This window comes from Xiphophorus hellerii, chromosome 24 (assembly GCF_003331165.1).
Source record: "Xiphophorus hellerii strain 12219 chromosome 24, Xiphophorus_hellerii-4.1, whole genome shotgun sequence".
NCBI lineage: Eukaryota > Metazoa > Chordata > Actinopteri > Cyprinodontiformes > Poeciliidae > Xiphophorus > Xiphophorus hellerii.
In genome coordinates, this window is record NC_045695.1 from 17,108,648 (window position 1) to 17,124,291 (window position 15,644).

General features: G+C 44.7%; 2 protein-coding genes and 1 long non-coding RNA gene across 5 annotated transcripts; 1 reads left to right on the top strand and 2 right to left on the bottom strand.

Annotated features, from left to right (window-relative positions):
- Positions 1–761: 761 nt before the first annotated feature.
- LOC116715629 (adenylate cyclase type 8-like) lies at positions 762–7,592 on the bottom strand. Its single transcript, XM_032556159.1, has 23 exons — positions 7,012–7,592; positions 6,713–6,910; positions 6,394–6,633; positions 6,073–6,301; positions 5,825–5,974; positions 5,627–5,757; positions 5,428–5,539; positions 5,213–5,340; positions 4,985–5,143; positions 4,656–4,890; positions 4,386–4,574; positions 4,212–4,312; positions 3,794–3,995; positions 3,543–3,638; positions 3,139–3,266; positions 2,965–3,046; positions 2,731–2,889; positions 2,497–2,643; positions 2,050–2,142; positions 1,872–1,986; positions 1,172–1,296; positions 1,007–1,105; positions 762–944 (listed from the first exon to the last, which is right to left on the bottom strand). Exons 1-23 carry the CDS (start codon positions 7,296–7,298, stop codon positions 762–764), a joined length of 3,588 nt encoding a protein of 1,195 aa, XP_032412050.1. The 5' UTR covers positions 7,299–7,592.
- On the top strand, positions 7,080–11,044 carry LOC116715745 (uncharacterized). Of its 3 annotated transcripts, XR_004338240.1 has the most exons (3): positions 7,080–7,188; positions 7,636–8,139; positions 10,947–11,044. It is a non-coding gene; the product is annotated as an uncharacterized LOC116715745 (long non-coding RNA). The 3 variants fall into 3 exon arrangements; XR_004338237.1 differs by lacking the exon at positions 10,947–11,044 and having other exon boundaries at positions 7,636–9,083; XR_004338238.1 differs by lacking the exon at positions 10,947–11,044 and having other exon boundaries at positions 7,102–7,188; positions 7,639–9,083.
- dnajc27 (DnaJ (Hsp40) homolog, subfamily C, member 27) lies at positions 9,233–13,431 on the bottom strand. Its single transcript, XM_032556326.1, has 7 exons — positions 12,673–13,431; positions 11,848–11,930; positions 11,702–11,771; positions 11,447–11,611; positions 11,243–11,365; positions 11,011–11,171; positions 9,233–10,940 (listed from the first exon to the last, which is right to left on the bottom strand). The coding sequence occupies exons 1-7, from the start codon at positions 12,757–12,759 to the stop codon at positions 10,808–10,810; spliced, it is 822 nt and encodes a 273-aa protein (XP_032412217.1). The 5' UTR covers positions 12,760–13,431; the 3' UTR covers positions 9,233–10,807.
- Positions 13,432–15,644: the final 2,213 nt, after the last annotated feature.

The following is a 15,644-nucleotide window of genomic DNA, read 5'->3' on the forward strand; positions in this document are numbered from 1 at the left end:
TAAAAGTTTCTGATCATTAATTTCAATATGAGAAGAAGATAATCTGAGTAAAAATGTTTAAATGTCATAAAACATGATCCTGTGTGTAAAAGGAACCTAAAATCATGTGTTCATGCTGATGGATCTGTAACCTCACTGAGGATGACCTTTGACCCGCTCTGATTCAGGTTAAATCTTTAATTTTCTTTTCTGTCCTCCGTATTAAAGGTCGGATCCCGTTTGGATCCTGACTCACATCAGAGTCGCTTCACTCTGAGCCTCATGTGATTCACGGCTTCGAATCGATTCGATTTGCCCTCCAGAGCTCAGAAACATCCAGACTCTGCTGCTGGTTACCATGGAGACGATGCAGCGCGGCGTTTTAATGTGAAACCTTTAACTGGTCAGAGCTACAAGCAGGGAACCGAACACACAACCCTGAGGGACTCCACTCCCAATAAATTCACTTACATGTTTTATACGTTTTTATTTTACATTTTAGGAATTAAAATGATACAAAAATACAACAATAAGCTCCAAACATTTACATTTCAGCGCTATAGCTCCTTCAAACAGTAAAAAATAACCTAACACTGAGCGATGTGTCTTTATGGCTTCGTCAGGTCCAGTTGGGTCGGGTCAGGAAGGACCAGCTTGTTGGCCCCGGTTTGTCAGAACTTTGAGGTAAAAGATCAGTCTGAACATGTCTTTGGGTTTCATGTGTGAATCTGCCTTCAATGCTTCTGCTGAGATCAGTCGCAGGAAGGCTTTTATTTTGAAAATCATGAGGCTTGGACCAGGTGGAAGCCTCCGTTCTCCTCCCTCAGCCTCTCCCTCTTCCTGGCCTGCACCAGGCTGTAGACCACCGCTCCCAGCGTGTTCCTGTTCATGCTGAAGCCCCGCCCACCGCCGCGCTCCACGAAGCTGGACCGCTCGTCCCGATTACTCACGAAGAAGGTCCGAACCTGGAGGAGGAGACGCGTCAGAGCTTCACCTTGACGCCGCGACCTGGAGCTGAACTACCGACCTTTCCATGTCGCTCACTGACGCCCTTCACATGAATGTCCCCTCTGAGCTGCCGTAGGAAGCCCTGCTCCACCAAAATGCAGCTGGTGGCTTCTGGGACCTGAAGGAGATGAAGATGATGAAGATGATGGCTGCATAAGCTCCTCCCACAGACAGGTGTGCTCACCTGGATCCTCCCGCTGACCCCGGTGCTCTCCATCCGGCTCGCCATGTTCACCGTCGCCCCCCAGATGTCGTACTGCGGCTTGGTGGCGCCGATCACACCGGCGATCACCGGGCCGTGGGCGACACCTGCAGGCCAGAGAGAGAACTGCATGAAGATTTGAAATGACTTTAAGAGTTATTAATATTTAGAAAGAAATAAATGGGAAATACTGGAATTGAAAAAACTAAGAACATATACATAAAATAAAAAAAATCTAATTTATAAGAAACAAAAACAAATATATGAAAATAGTTTTTTAAATAAGGTGAGAATTTGAAATTAAATTATTTCTGTGTGTGTATCTGTATGTTTTTTGTGTGTGTGTGTATCTGTGTGTTTTCTGTCTGTGTGTTTTCTGTCTGTGTGTGTGTATCTGTGTGTTTTTTGTGTGTGCGTGTATGTGTGTATCTGTGTGTTTTTTTTGTGTGTGTGTATCTGTGTGTTTTCTGTCTGTGTGTTTTCTGTGTGTTTTCTGTCTGTGTGTGTGTATCTGTGTGTTTTCTGTCTGTGTGTTTTCTGTCTGTGTGTGTGTATCTGTGTGTTTTCTGTCTGTGTGTGTGTGTCTGTGTGTTTTCTGTCTCTGTGTGTATCTGTGTGTTTTCTGTGTGTGTGTGTGTGTGTGTCTGTGTGTTTTCTGTCTGTGTGTGTGTTTCTGTCCCACCGACTCTGAGCTGGAACTGGTTCCCAGTCTGCGTGTTGATCTGCCGCAGTGTTTCCTGCATGGCCAGAGCGAACAGCACCAGCTCACTGAGGTGACGCCAGCCGTCGTCGCTGTCCTGATGGACACATCGCCGTTAGCAACCGGCCGCAGCACCGAGCCGAGGCAGGAGGACACTCACCTGTCTGTCAGGTGAGAGGCCCGAGGCGGCCATGTAGGAGCTGCCGATGGTTTTGATCTTCTCCACCTCCTGGAAGTAACACTCATCCAGCAGCTGCAGCGACAGGCAGGCGGGTTAATCAGGGTGGGCCAACGTCTGGCCCGGGGGCCGTTTGAGGCCCGAAATGATTTTGTTTAGCCGCTGACCACGAGTCGAGAATGGTACAAAAATATATATTGTCCAACAACAATAGAGAACAACTGATATGTTAGTACACTTGAAACATAAGGAAAAACTGACTCACGTAACTTTTCATGTGATATGGGAGTTTGTCTTAAGTCAATAATTTCTTAAAAGCTGAAACACGGAGTTCCTTTAGATTTTTTTATTCTTAATTTAGGGAATTTATGCTTTAAATTTGCTCGTTTTGGTATAAAGTTTAATGAACCGGGTCTGAGCCGTTCTGACCTCGTCAAAGTCGCTGATGATGTGGTTGAGGAGCCGCAGACACTCGACGTGCTGATGGACCAGTTCCTTCTGCTCGTAGAAGTCAGAGAACCCGGGCAGCGAGGCGAACAGAACCCCGACCCGCTGGTACGACTGGGCGTACAGCTCCTAGCGTCCAAACACAGCGGCAGGTTGGTTCATCCAGCTACAGAGACAGACTGATGCATCATGGGATTGGCCGGCCCAGGCGGTCACCTCGTCGTTGGTGTCTCTCTCCAGGAAGTGCTGAGCCACGTGAGACGGCAGGATGTTGAGCAGCAGACACTCATTGTGCTCACGCTGCTCCTTCATGTCCTCCACCTCCTTCCCGGCCTGCAGGCGCCACAGGAAGTCCAGCCGCGCCATGGCCTCCAGCTACCAACGAAGAAGAGCGAGAATAAGATGCTGAAGACAGAAGCTCAGGTGAGCAGTCTGTCCCGCTGGCCTCACCTGTCTGCTGTTGTAGAGGACTGCGACCACGAACATCGTCATGAGAACCAGGCAAACTCCCCCCTGGCAGAGCTGCTGGGAGCTGACCTCAGATCAACAGGGAGGACAAGGTGAGACAGGGGACGGCGTGAGGCGTCCGTCCACTCAGAGACGTCCCACGGCACCTGAACGTACCTCTGAGTCTCGATGATGTAGGTGTAGAACCCGGCGGTCAGCAGCAGGAAGGCCAGCTGCAGCATGCAGCTCAGCCTGAGGAACACCGCACAGGTAACCATGGCGACCACCGCGCTCAGCACCATGAACTGTCAACAAAAAGCTGCACAAGTAACCATGGCGACCACTGAACTGTCAATGAAAAGCTGCACAGGTAACCATGGCGACCACTGAACTGTCAACGAAAAGCTGCACAGGTTGAAGGCCGCTGTCATGTTCCTGCTACAAGCTAGTGCTACAGGCTAGTGCTACAGGCTAATGCTACAGGCTAGTGCTACAGGCTAGTGCTACAGGCTACAGCTGCAGGTTACTTTCGTAGGTTTTCAGCTTCATGTTCTGGGAGTCCAGAATGAAGGAGTTCTCACCTCTGGATGAGTACAGATGTTCATGTCTGACCATCTGGAGGGAGGTGGAGTCACAAACGCTTCAGTAACGCCGGATTCTGACCAATCACACCAGAGCTGAAAGAAGAAGAAACTTCATTTGCTTCAGTGCTTAAACTTTGACCTTCACAGCAGCGGATCCAGTTTCCCAGCAGCCCTGAACACAGCATGAAGCCAATGACCTTCTGTGGGTTGACTGTCAAAATGACTAAAATCAAAACATTCAGACTTACGATGTTCACAGAGGCGATCACAGAGTTGACGGTGATGGCGGTTAGCATGAGGACAGTTCGTGCGTACTTGGTTTCATGAACCCAGCAGCAGAGTGACTGTAGGGGGGAGGGGCAACGTTTAAACTCCTCCCCCAGAGTCAACAACAGGAGCAGGATGTAGACAAAGCCACTGATGGTGAACTGGGCCACCATCGGACTCCACCTCAACAAAGACAGAAACAGCACCGGTCTGGTAAACGAGGGTAAATACTCAGCGTTCCCCGTTTCGCTGATGATGTTCTGTTTATACCAGAAGTCTGTGAGGAGCAGTGTACCATTAAATATTAATAAAACTGAAACAATTCAGTTTAAAAACCCGTTTTATGTCATTAGAAACGTTTTGGTAGGAATTAATCTGTTGGTTAATGGAGAAGCATACCTTGGTGCAGGAATTAGCACCTGGACGGCCATCAGCAGTATGAGTAGGATGAAGGAACAAACCATGTTAGACTTGAAGAGTTCATCTCTCATCTGAGAATACTGAAAAAGAAGTGATCAGTCACCTGCCCATCACACCTGAAACAAACAAGCCAATATCCAAACAGGAAGTTACCTTTCCCTCCATTTGGGAGTCCTTGAACACCTGAGTGAAAGTGGTGATGTGCTCTTTCCTCATTCGCTCGCTGCTTCGCACTTCCATTGCCTGACGGATCCTCTTGTTCACTTCCCGTGAACCGGAACGCTGAGCTGCGATGTGATTGGGCAGCTGGGTGAGAGAGCCATTGGTGAAAGTGGCCAGGATCTATAGGAAGGACAAGGGAAGAAATAATGACATGACTCCTGAAATATCCAGATTTTTGTCAACTATATTTCATGTTCTTACGAAATTCATTCCCAGGATGTCTCCAAATGGCAACTCAGCACTCCAAGTTGTCAGTTCATCATAACTTGGACGCCTTGCTTTAGGGGGCTGGGCCTCCTCCCGTGTTGCCGGGCGGATAAGGTAAGTGTCAACGTTGTGTTTCCGTAGAAACTCGCTCCGGTCCTGGCCGTGGCCCTGTTCTGTCTCATAGATCCCACCCAGACAGTCCAGAGTGGCCTGTGAAATGTGAACCTGCCTGAGAGAGGAAGTCATCTCTTTACCAATGACTGGAAACATGAGCTGGTTTTAGCTGTTCTGGGGAGACCCAGGTGTTGGTTTAAGGTGCTGACCCTGGAACTCCTGCAGCTTCCAGACAGTTGGCAATGTCAACATCCCAGCTCCAGATGTCAAACTGCCACTTCTGAAGACCCAACACCCCACAGAGGACAGAACCCGAGTGGACGCCAATTCGCATGTCCAGTTCCTGCTGCAGCTCCCGACGGACATACCTGCAACAACATGTTCATGAGTTACAGAAACTTCTGCGCACTTGGTGTTTGGGGTGTCTGTTTTCTTACCGTATGGTGCTGATCATGCTGAGGCCCATCTCCACACAGCAGCGGGCGTGGGCGCGCTGGGGCTCTGGGACTCCAGACACACAGTAGTAACAGTCGCCGAGGATCTTTATCCGCAAACACTGGTGCTCCTGCACACACATAAGAGAAACTTTAACCTCGTCCTCAAAGGAGGGTTACAGTTTTTATTTTAGAAACTGTCGAAAAGGGGACCAGACCTCAGCCAGCCTGTCGAAGCGTCCAAAAAGCTCGTTAAGAGTTTTAACGAGTTCCTGAGCCGAAAGAATCAAAGAGAGAGACGTGAAGCCGATGATGTCTGCAAACAGGATGCTGGACAAACAAAGATGTTTCCTGGTGTGTCAGAAGCTGTAGGTCACATAAAATCTGTTTGCTTCAGGTCAGAAAGTGTTTGGCAACCTGACGTCCTTGTAGTGATGGATGTAGATTTTGTGGAACTGTTGAGGCAGCAGATATTCGTCCACTGCAGACATGTCGGCAATCATCTCCAGAACCAGGAAGCGTGGTAGGATGGACATTACCAGACGCTCCTGAGAGAAAGACCTCTTATGTTTGTCTTACATAAGAGTAAATGTGCCTAAGTGGGGAAGACTTTACCTGTCTTTGGTTCTCCCTCTCCAGTCGGACTCGTCCTTCTATACATCTCCGTGTCTCCAGAAAACTCTGCCGCTGAGTCCGGTCAGACAGGTAGTTCATAAAGATACCGGCGGTGTTCATCGCCAGGTACAACAAGCCTTTTGAGAACACCTGGACAAAGGACAGAACATAAAGCAGGTGGAAAAGCATTTAGAATGAAAAGGGAAATCATATGACAGTAAAAAGTGAAAGTATAAAAATTTTCTAACCCTTCTGATCAGAATTTGGTCACTGTAGTGCCAACAGACATCCACTAGGAGGTGCAGGGTGGATGTGATTGTCCCTGCAGCAATCGCCCATGGGAGGGGCAGCGGCAACAGGGTGTAGGTGGAGAACAGAGTGAAGAAGACATACCAGGAGTGATCGGTTTCAGCCCAGCTGAAAACACCGACCAACACCTGGACGGTCTGAGACACCCAGGTGAGCACCGACAGGGACCTGAGAGGACGGACAGCAAGTCCAGACCTGTTTTTAGCAGTTGGTCATCAAATATTGTTGAGAGGGTGAACAGCCTTTAGCTTCAGACATACCTGAGCCACTGTGGTGAAGTCATCACCTCCTGGTTTGCCACTGCCAGGCCACAGACCCCCGCCCACAGAACGAGCGACAGGCCGGTCAGCCAGTCACAAGCCATCGCCCCCCAGCCTGTTGGCCACATCACCAGAGAGATGAACAGTCGGATGAAGATGTCAATGAGGTTGGTGACAACCAGAGAGGTTCTTCGCTGAGCTGAGGAGAACTGCTGGTAGGTCAACTCCAGGTCAGCAGACCTGGTGGTCCAGATGAGACACAAGTTTTAAAAACTGTTGAACATCAGACTGTTTTACCTTTTTGTTTGTGCTTCTCTACTTGAATGTCAGCTGCATGGTAGGAATGAAGACGCCTCGGATCGTCGATCCGTGTGACACAAAGAAGTCGGCATCGGTAAGCAAACGTTGTGCGACTTGTGTTTGTACAGAAATCCTTGGAGCTGCTGGATGAACTCGAGCTGCAGACGAACGACGCTTCTGCCAAAAATTACCACGAGACGTCTTGTTGCGTATCTGCCTGCAGAGCCACAGAAAGGAATCAATTAAAGACCCAAAACCAATGTGTTGGTTTTGGGACCTTATGCCATCAGCATCAGGTGATGGCATCAGGTGTCGTACCTGTTGATGTCAGCAATGTAGGCGTCTGTGACGGTGATGCGGTGTCTGCCTCTCTCCAAGCCACCAGCGAGCCTCAGAGAGTACAGGTTGTGCTGGTCGATGATGTTCCTGACGGCGGTCTGCCACAGCAGACGTTTCCTTCGTAGACCTTGGGCGGGGCTGATGTTCGCACTGAAGGTGATGTCACTGGGCTGTCTGGCTGACTCACAGTCGCCATTTATCAGAGTGGTGTGGTTTTCAGTCATGGTTATGTGGATGGTAGGACTGAGGTACGGAGCAGAAACCATAAAACGATTTCAGTCAGGATCTCTGCCAGACCATTGTCCATTATGCCAAATCAGTGCAGTCACTCAATAATAATCTGATAGGTCCCTTCATTTTCCACTTTATGGTTTTTAAATCATGGGCCAAACGTTTCTCTGAGGTGAACCTCAGGGTTTTACTCTTTGCCTCTTTGGTTTTCTCAAACTGCACACTGTTGATTCCTAGAGGATTTAACGTTGACAGATATAACCAGTTTTTATCATTATGCTTAAAAGTGCATCTTATTCTCTATTTCCATTTATTTAGTGGTTTCTACGTTGTGTCTGATCATAATGCTCCGGTTTTCTTGTCTGTAATTAGCAGAGGCCTCCATTGACGCCGTCAGTGCTGATGAAGCAGATGGTGTTAATCTAATGCCTGGTGAGGCCAGCGCCATGCTGCCATGCTGTACTTCAACTTCCTGTTGACTCAACCATGTTAAAGTATCCAGAACCATTAAAGAGGATTCCTGCTTTACACCAAACTGAAGGTAGACCTTCTGGATTAAATTGGCTCAATGGGAACAAATCAGTAGGTAAGAAAAGGTAAAGGGTTTTACTGAATCCTCTGAAGATTAGTTTATAGGATGAAAAACTGAACGGAGTCATAGTTGTACTCACTGGTTGCAGAATTGATTCGATCATCTCCAGTAAGGACTCTGGTTCGTCTTTGTCCTGTTTTTGTTTCCTTGCTGCTTCCTTGTTCATCTCAGGTCCATCTTGTTCAGCTCATCATGATTTATTCAGGAAACAAACACACTTTCCAAGCTCCTCATTTCTTCATGAAGGTTTCGTCAACAGGAAGCGTCCAGTCGTCATGGTGTCGGTGAGTAAAGACGGACGGTACTCTCGGGTCACAACCAGAACCTGTAGCTCCTGAAGTGCAGGTCTGAGTGAGGCGCAGCAGCTTGGTGTAATGAGCTGAAGTTGACCAGCAGATGTCCCAGTGCTGCACTAATCCCATCAGGAACCCCTCGAATGGACAAAAGGCGGCTCATTAATCGGCCAGATTAAGCATGTGGCTGTGTCTGACCGTTCAGGTGCCTGATGGGATTGGCAGGCCTCCAACCAGGCCAGGTTGTGTTTGTGTGCTCGGGTTGTGTGACCATGTTGACGGCAACTTCACAGATGGACAGAAACCTGAGAAGATGGACTGTAAGTATCTGATCAGGGAGCTAAAAATTGATCCACTGATGTAGGTTTAGTGTGCTGCCACCTGGTGGCGAAACCTCTTCACTGTATTTAATGTCCAGACTGGATGTGAAGTAATGAAGGTATTTCCTGGTAATCATCCATATCAGGACTTATTTCACTTTATAAATCACAAATATAACTAAAAACCTGGAGAAAAAAACAAATTCAGTGGAATTAGAAAAATGAAACAATCAATCAGTTTGATTGAACATGTGGAAGCTCAGGCTGATTTTATTCATTCCTGTGGACACAAACATGTAAAAATATAAAACTGGAATAATAACATGTATCCATGCCAGCTGTCATCAAACAGTCGACCTGATAAAAGTCCGTAAACAGTCACAGATGGTTCTGTTGGATCCTTCATGTAAACCTTTGGGGGGAAACATGACGACCGTTTCTATGGCAACGTAAGGGAAGAAAGTCCAGTTAAAACTGAACAATAAAGGACAGGATTTAACGTTTGGCAGTGGAAATAAGGAGAGTTTAGAGGCTGATTCTCATCATTTCACTGGAAAATAAAATATTAATTTAAATATTCTGGTAAACCTCTGCAAAAAAACATCCAAATAGTTTCAGAGAAATGTTTTCTAATCACTAAACTTGCAAATTAAACAAACTAAACCAAGATTTCAGATAAAATGATGAAAATTGTTGATGAAAATGAGTTAATATGAAGGTGACAAGTCTATTTATCTATCTAAATATCTATTTATCTAAATAGATATTTAGCTATCTATTTATCTATCTAAATCGGTATTTAGATAAATAGATATTTAGCTATCTGTTTCGCTAGCTAACTGTTTAGCTTCAAACTAAGTATTTAATTTGTAGCTAACTAGTTAGCTTGCTAACTAAATATTTAAGATATAGTTGGTAAGCTAATAGTTTACAAACCTAATATGTAGTTAGCAAGTTAACTATTTAGCTCCAAATTAAATAATTTGTATAAAATTAAATATTTAGTTGGCAAGCTAAATACTTAGCTTCAAACTAAATATTTAGCTTTTTTAATATAAAACTTAGTTTGAAACTGACATTTATAAATGAATGAATATCAGGTGAACAAATGACTGTAAAATGTGTAACTTTAAAAATCACAAGTTAAAACTAATTAAATAAATTATTGAGTAAATAAACTTTCCATATGAATTATGGGTAATTGGAGAGATTTCCTGATTGGTTCCTGCTCTGACAGAGCGCCATGCCGGTCTGGTTCTGGTCTGGTTCTGGTCGGGTTCTGGTAGTTTGTTTGGAACAGAAAGGATCACATCTCAACATTCAGCATGCACTTTGACCCTGCATGACCTGTTCACCTGGGAACCTTTATAAACACGGTGAGGTTCTGATGAACAGAACACCAACAGAACCGAGCCGGTCCATCAGCTGCAGAACACAAACATTATGAGAGCAACAGGAAGTGACACTTACTCTTTAGGAATATTTTTTATAACCATGTTGAATTTGGAACATTTAATTTAAAACATTTGAATATTATTAATATAACACTAAATCCATATTAAACATTTAAAGTAATTCTCAAATTTCTAAAAAGAATTTAAGGATTATCTGCAATTCTACATAAAATTCCTTATAATTTTGGCATTTTAAAAAAATTTTTACTTTTTTTTTGGCTAAAGTAAACTTCACTTTTTGTTATTTTGCAAGCTAAGTGCAATGTTTATGAAGTGTTAGTATTTTTAAAAATGTTGTGATATATAAATAACCAAATTAAATATTTGATAAAACTAAACAAAAATTCTAAAAAGAATTTATTCCCTAAATATCTGTGAACCTAATTTGCATATGTGGAGGCTCACAGAAAGTGTAACATATTAAAAGAAGTTAAATTTTTTAAAATTAGATTATTATTAATAATAATACTAGGGAACCATTTTAAAAGAATCCTGATATTAATTTATCAGTTCAGATGTTAAAATAATAAATATTTAATTTTGATTTTAAAATACACATTTTTACAAGTTTATGGAAGAAAATTATAACTTTAAAGAAAATTTAAATTTTTACAAAAAACAGGAAACTTTTCTAAACATTTGAAAAGAATAAAAATATTTCAATAATAGATGTTAAATCTAAATAATATTTCAGTGACAGACTCAGATCTCTAAATGGACCTGGTTGGTTCTGGTGGACTCTGCCGTCCTCATCATCAGACCTGCCTGTCCTCAGGTTAAAGGTTAAAGGTTAAGGGTTGGCAGACAGCACTGTGGCACAGAGACAGACTAAATATCCAGATAAATAAGGAGCCGTGTTGGAGCAGCGGCGGTTCTCTGTCTCTGTTATTTGATGTTCTTCAGCAGCGAGGTGCGAGCGTTCACCACCGCCTTGAAGGCGTCTTCGCTGCCGGGGGCGACGCATTTATCCGGGTGCAGCAGGACGGCCAGCTTCCTGTACGCCTTGTTCACTTCCTCCCTGCAGACAGACGACAGCGTCAGCGTCAGGAGACGCCGCAGGTCGGACCTCGGCGAGGATCCGGACTCACCGCGTGGCGCCCGGCTTCACCCCCAGCATGTCCCAGGAGTCCTTGCTGTTGCGGATGCGTCGAACGGTGTCGGCCTGCTCCTTGGTGAAGCCCACGCTGACCTCTGACACCGGCCGCTTCCCGCCGTTCTCACACATGTCAGTGATGGAGGAGAAGAACGCCTGCGGAGGAAACCAGCAGAACCTCAGAGCATCTCTACCAACCTCTGCGGCTCACAGGACGTCAGGACTACCTGGAACATCTCGTTGATGCCCTCGCCGCTCTGTGCCGACGTCTCAAAGTAGTGGAACCCTCTGGACTCCGCCCACAGACGACCCTCGCCTTCATCCACCACCCGCCGCTTCGTCAGGTCCACCTGAGGAGGCCAGAGACCAGAAGGACTGACCCAGAGCTGTTCAGCATGTTATTGATGACTTGGCGGTTGATCGGGTCGGACCTTGTTGGCGCAGACGACGAAGACGATGCTGTCCATGTTGGCCTGAGAGCCCATCTCCTGCTTCATCTCCCCCAGCCAGCTGTCCAGGGCGTCGAAGCTCTCCCTGAGCCCCACGTCGTACACCAGCAGCACTCCCTGGCTGTCTTTGTAGAACTCGTTACGGACCTGAAACGCAGAGCGGGACAAGCGAGTCGCTGAGCCTCCACCTGCTGAAAGAGTCCAGACCTTCGCCTGTGACGTCCTGAACGGTCTCACCTCGTAGAAGAAAGGATGTCCGGCCATGTCGAAGATGTTCACCTTGATTTCTCTGTCTCTGACCTGAACTCTGACACACACCAACACACACATCACTACGACGTACAGCCGTCTGGTTCAGGACAGCGGTCGGTGTGAGGACCTACTTTGTGACTCCGTAATCGATGCCGATTGTTGCCAGGTACTTTGGAACAAACCTCTTCTCACAGTAGCGCTTGATGATGCAGCTCTGCAGGTACAAACAGGTTTCTGGTTAACGTCAAGGACCAGGATGTTCAACTCCTACCTCCATTTTGTGGCCAGGCATTGCCTGTTGGTTTCATACTCATTAATAAATCAGTGGTTCTTCTGTTCTGTCAACAATGATGATCAGTTTACCTAGAAACTGACTGTAAGGTTTGTGCTAAACGTTTGATGTACCAACTGTCTAAAGAACTTTACTCAGGCCTCATTGGTTCTAGGAACTGCAGAATCAGAGGGTAGAATAATCTAATTTACTCATAGATTTTAAAAATTGAGGGACTGTAAATAAAAATACCGTTTTAACTTAGTTTAGCCCACTGCATCAGGTAATATTCCTGAATGACATACGTTATAATATCTATATAAAGCATTTATAAAGGTGAGGTGTACGCCGAATAGTAGAGCATTTATCAGCCTTTTTGGACATTTATTCAAATATGTTGAAATTTACATAAATTATGAGGAATAATAAAATAACGTATTATTTAAATGAAGTCTACCATAAACAATAGCGTCTTGACCTCAGAACTAAAAGCATCGCTATATTGCCTTAGTAACATTAAGAAAGGGTTTGTAATCCAGGCTGTCAGCAGTTTCTACATGTATTTACGTGTAATAAACAATTAATTATGATATAAAGCAGTGAGGTTAGTCCGTGTTGGCGCGTCCAGCTCCACCGGACCAGTCTCCATGTAGATTTGATGTGAAATAGTCAGAAACTGTCGTACCTTCCCCACCTCGGCGTTCCCCAGGCTGATGACTTTAACCCGCAGGGATTTCTTGTTGTCTCGTCTTTTCGTCGCTGTTGTTTCCATTGTAGCTGCGGCTAAAAGCGACTTTTAATGTGAAAATGAGTTAGCCGCTGCAGGCTAACGGTGCTAACCCGCTGTTAGCCACCAGGACAACGGCTACAGAGCAGCTCCGACTCTGGATTAATCACAACACATGATGGATTTCATTCAATCTGATCGGTTTCAGACTCCTGATCAGAACCCGATCTGCTCTGGTGTTGGACCGGAACCAACTGGTGGGTTACTGCCACCAACTGGAGGTTCGGTACAGATCCATCTCCATCTGGATCATTAAGAAAGATTTAGTTCATTTACATTATTGTGGCTCAAGTCTACAGATTCTCTTATAATAATATTAATAATGAGAAAAACGTTTGACTGGAAGGTTTAGTGGAAGGAAAAACTGAACAAGCAAGAGGCACGAGTAATGATGGTAAGTGCAGCAGCTGGACCCTCAGTGAAAACCAGCTGACTGTCGTTAGCTAATGCTAATGCTAATGTAACTATATTAATAGTTGTATATTTTCACAAAATGTTTTCTTTAACGTATTTGTCCTCTTATACCTGTCTGTCCTTTTGTTCCTCTGTGCCTGCTATAAGGGGTTTGGTCCTCCAGCTCCGCCCTACTTTCTTCTTCTTTTGTTCAGGGTCCTATAAATATTAAGTTGTTCATTTCCTCTTCCCTTTTATTCCTCGTTCCACTGGGGAGAGATTAAATAACGGAGACCGCCTCCAAACCCAGACGTGGTGTTTTGTGGTTTGTCCAATCACCACATAACACACACACCGGTCACACTAATGCTAATTAACGTCTGTGATGACCTTTGACCTTCCTGCGTTTCCTTCAAATATCATCATGACTCAGATATATGAAGGCCAGGGTTCTTGAGTTATTTTGAAATGTTTGGAATTTATTAAGCATCATTTCTTTTTTATTTAGAAAAGTAAACAGAAACTATTTAGAGCCAGTTGGATCAGGGACTGAAGCCGGTCATGTAGTGAAAGAAGCCTGGATGGATCCGACTGACAAACTTTAACTTTATTTCCTCCTTTCTGGGTCTTTTTCTTCTGCCCAGATAATTTATTTATCTTGATAAAAACAGTGGAAATGCAGAGGAGATAATAATGTTCCTGTAAAGGTGATCACAGTCAAAAAGCGTTTTTACACAAAGATCGAATCTTTGGAGGGAAAGAAAACTGAACAAACTGACGGCTTTAAAACTTTTACACAGTAATGTTTCATTTTTAGATTTTGTCCTTCATTATTATTTTTTACCTTTAATCTTTCTACTAATCTGCAGTAATGAAAACGTTTCCTCTGTTTTCTTCTCAGGTTATAAATAAATGTTCAAACTGGTTAAACTGGTGGATGAAGTTTGTTTTCTTAAGAACTGGAGGCTGCAGAGCCGACAGGCTGGAAAACCATCAATCTGAACGATCGGTCCTGATCAGAACCAGAACCAGAACCAATAGAGAGCAAATCAAGCTCTAAAATGTCAAGATTTTTCAGAAGCAGTTTGTTAGAAAATGCAGCAAAGTCATTTCTACATTTAATTAAAATATTGTAGAGTTAAAAGTCTGTGTGACAGATGAACCTCGACCCAAACTGAGGAACGAGGAAACATTCCTGCAGTGAAGAACGAGGGAACATTCCTGCAGTGAAGAACGAGGGAACATTCATGCAGTGAAGAACGAGGGAACATTCCTGCAGTGAAGAACGAGGGAACATTCCTGCAGTGAAGAACGAGGGAACATTCCTGCAGTGAAGAACGAGGAAACAGTCCTGCAGTGAAGAACGAGGAAACATTCCTGCAGTGAAGAACGAGGAAACATTCCTGCAGTGAAGAACGAGGGAACATTCCTGCAGTGAAGAACGAGGAAACATTCCTGCAGTGAAGAACGAGGAAACATTCCTGCAGTGAAGAACGAGGGAACATTCCTGCAGTGAAGAACGAGGAAACATTCCTGCAGTGAAGAACGAGGGAACATTCATGCAGTGAAGAACGAGGAAACATTCCTGCAGTGAAGAACGAGGGAACATTCCTGCAGTGAAGAACGAGGAAACAGTCCTGCAGTGAAGAACGAGGAAACATTCCTGCAGTGAAGAACGAGGAAACATTCCTGCAGTGAAGAACGAGGGAACATTCCTGCAGTGAAGAACGAGGAAACATTCCTGCAGTGAAGAACGAGGGAACATTCCTGCAGTGAAGAACGAGGAAACATTCCTGCAGTGAAGAACGAGGGAACATTCATGCAGTGAAGAACGAGGAAACATTCCTGCAGTGAAGAACGAGGGAACATTCCTGCAGTGAAGAACGAGGGAACATTCCTGCAGTGAAGAACGAGGGAACATTCCTGCACAGCAGAGACAGAAACTCAGAAACATCTTCCAGTAAACGGCAAGTTAAAACCTGTTTGGAACTCAGCAGCTTTTTAACTTTTTGTTGGAAACGTTTGAGACAAACCAGTTATAAAACTTAAAGCCTCCAGGCTAAAAGAGGCCAAAGCTTAAAAAACTTTCTGTTCAGGAATGAAGGAGGGAGGATCAGGTGAGAATCATCATGGAAAGTTTCCTTCATATCAACATTAAACATGATTACATAAATTCATAAAATCTGTATTTAATAAAATATGAACATATTAACAGATGGTCGTTTCTACATGTGGAGAAACATGAAGGTTCTTGGTTCTGTTGGACTCAGAATAGAACAAGCAGCAACTATTATGAGTTTTATTGCTCTTGTGTTTCTCAGCAGTTTTATGATGGTTGATTGAGTTCTTACTGCTCTCTGGTGGTGAACTATCATCACTAATAATGGACTGAATGGACTGAACTTATATAGCACTTTTCCAGTCATTTTGACCACTCAAAGCGCTTTACACTAGAGTCACATTCACCCAGTCGCACT

What these genes read in the sequence shown, in the direction of transcription:
- LOC116715629 (XM_032556159.1), bottom strand. Translation starts at nt 7,298, where the DNA reads ATGGTTTCTGCTCCGTACCTCAGTCCTACCATCCACATAACCATGACT. An exon ending in GAAGCTGCAGGAGTTCCAGG is followed by an intron (nt 4,891 to 4,984) that starts GTCAGCACCTTA and finishes TTCCTCTCTCAG; the next exon opens with GCAGGTTCACATTTCACAGG. An exon ending in TCCTCTACAACAGCAGACAG is followed by an intron (nt 2,890 to 2,964) that starts GTGAGGCCAGCG and finishes CTTCGTTGGTAG; the next exon opens with CTGGAGGCCATGGCGCGGCT.
- dnajc27 (XM_032556326.1), bottom strand. Translation starts at nt 12,759, where the DNA reads ATGGAAACAACAGCGACGAAAAGACGAGACAACAAGAAATCCCTGCGG. An exon ending in TCGTCGTCTGCGCCAACAAG is followed by an intron (nt 11,366 to 11,446) that starts GTCCGACCCGAT and finishes TGGCCTCCTCAG; the next exon opens with GTGGACCTGACGAAGCGGCG. An exon ending in GCATCAACGAGATGTTCCAG is followed by an intron (nt 11,172 to 11,242) that starts GTAGTCCTGACG and finishes TTTCCTCCGCAG; the next exon opens with GCGTTCTTCTCCTCCATCAC.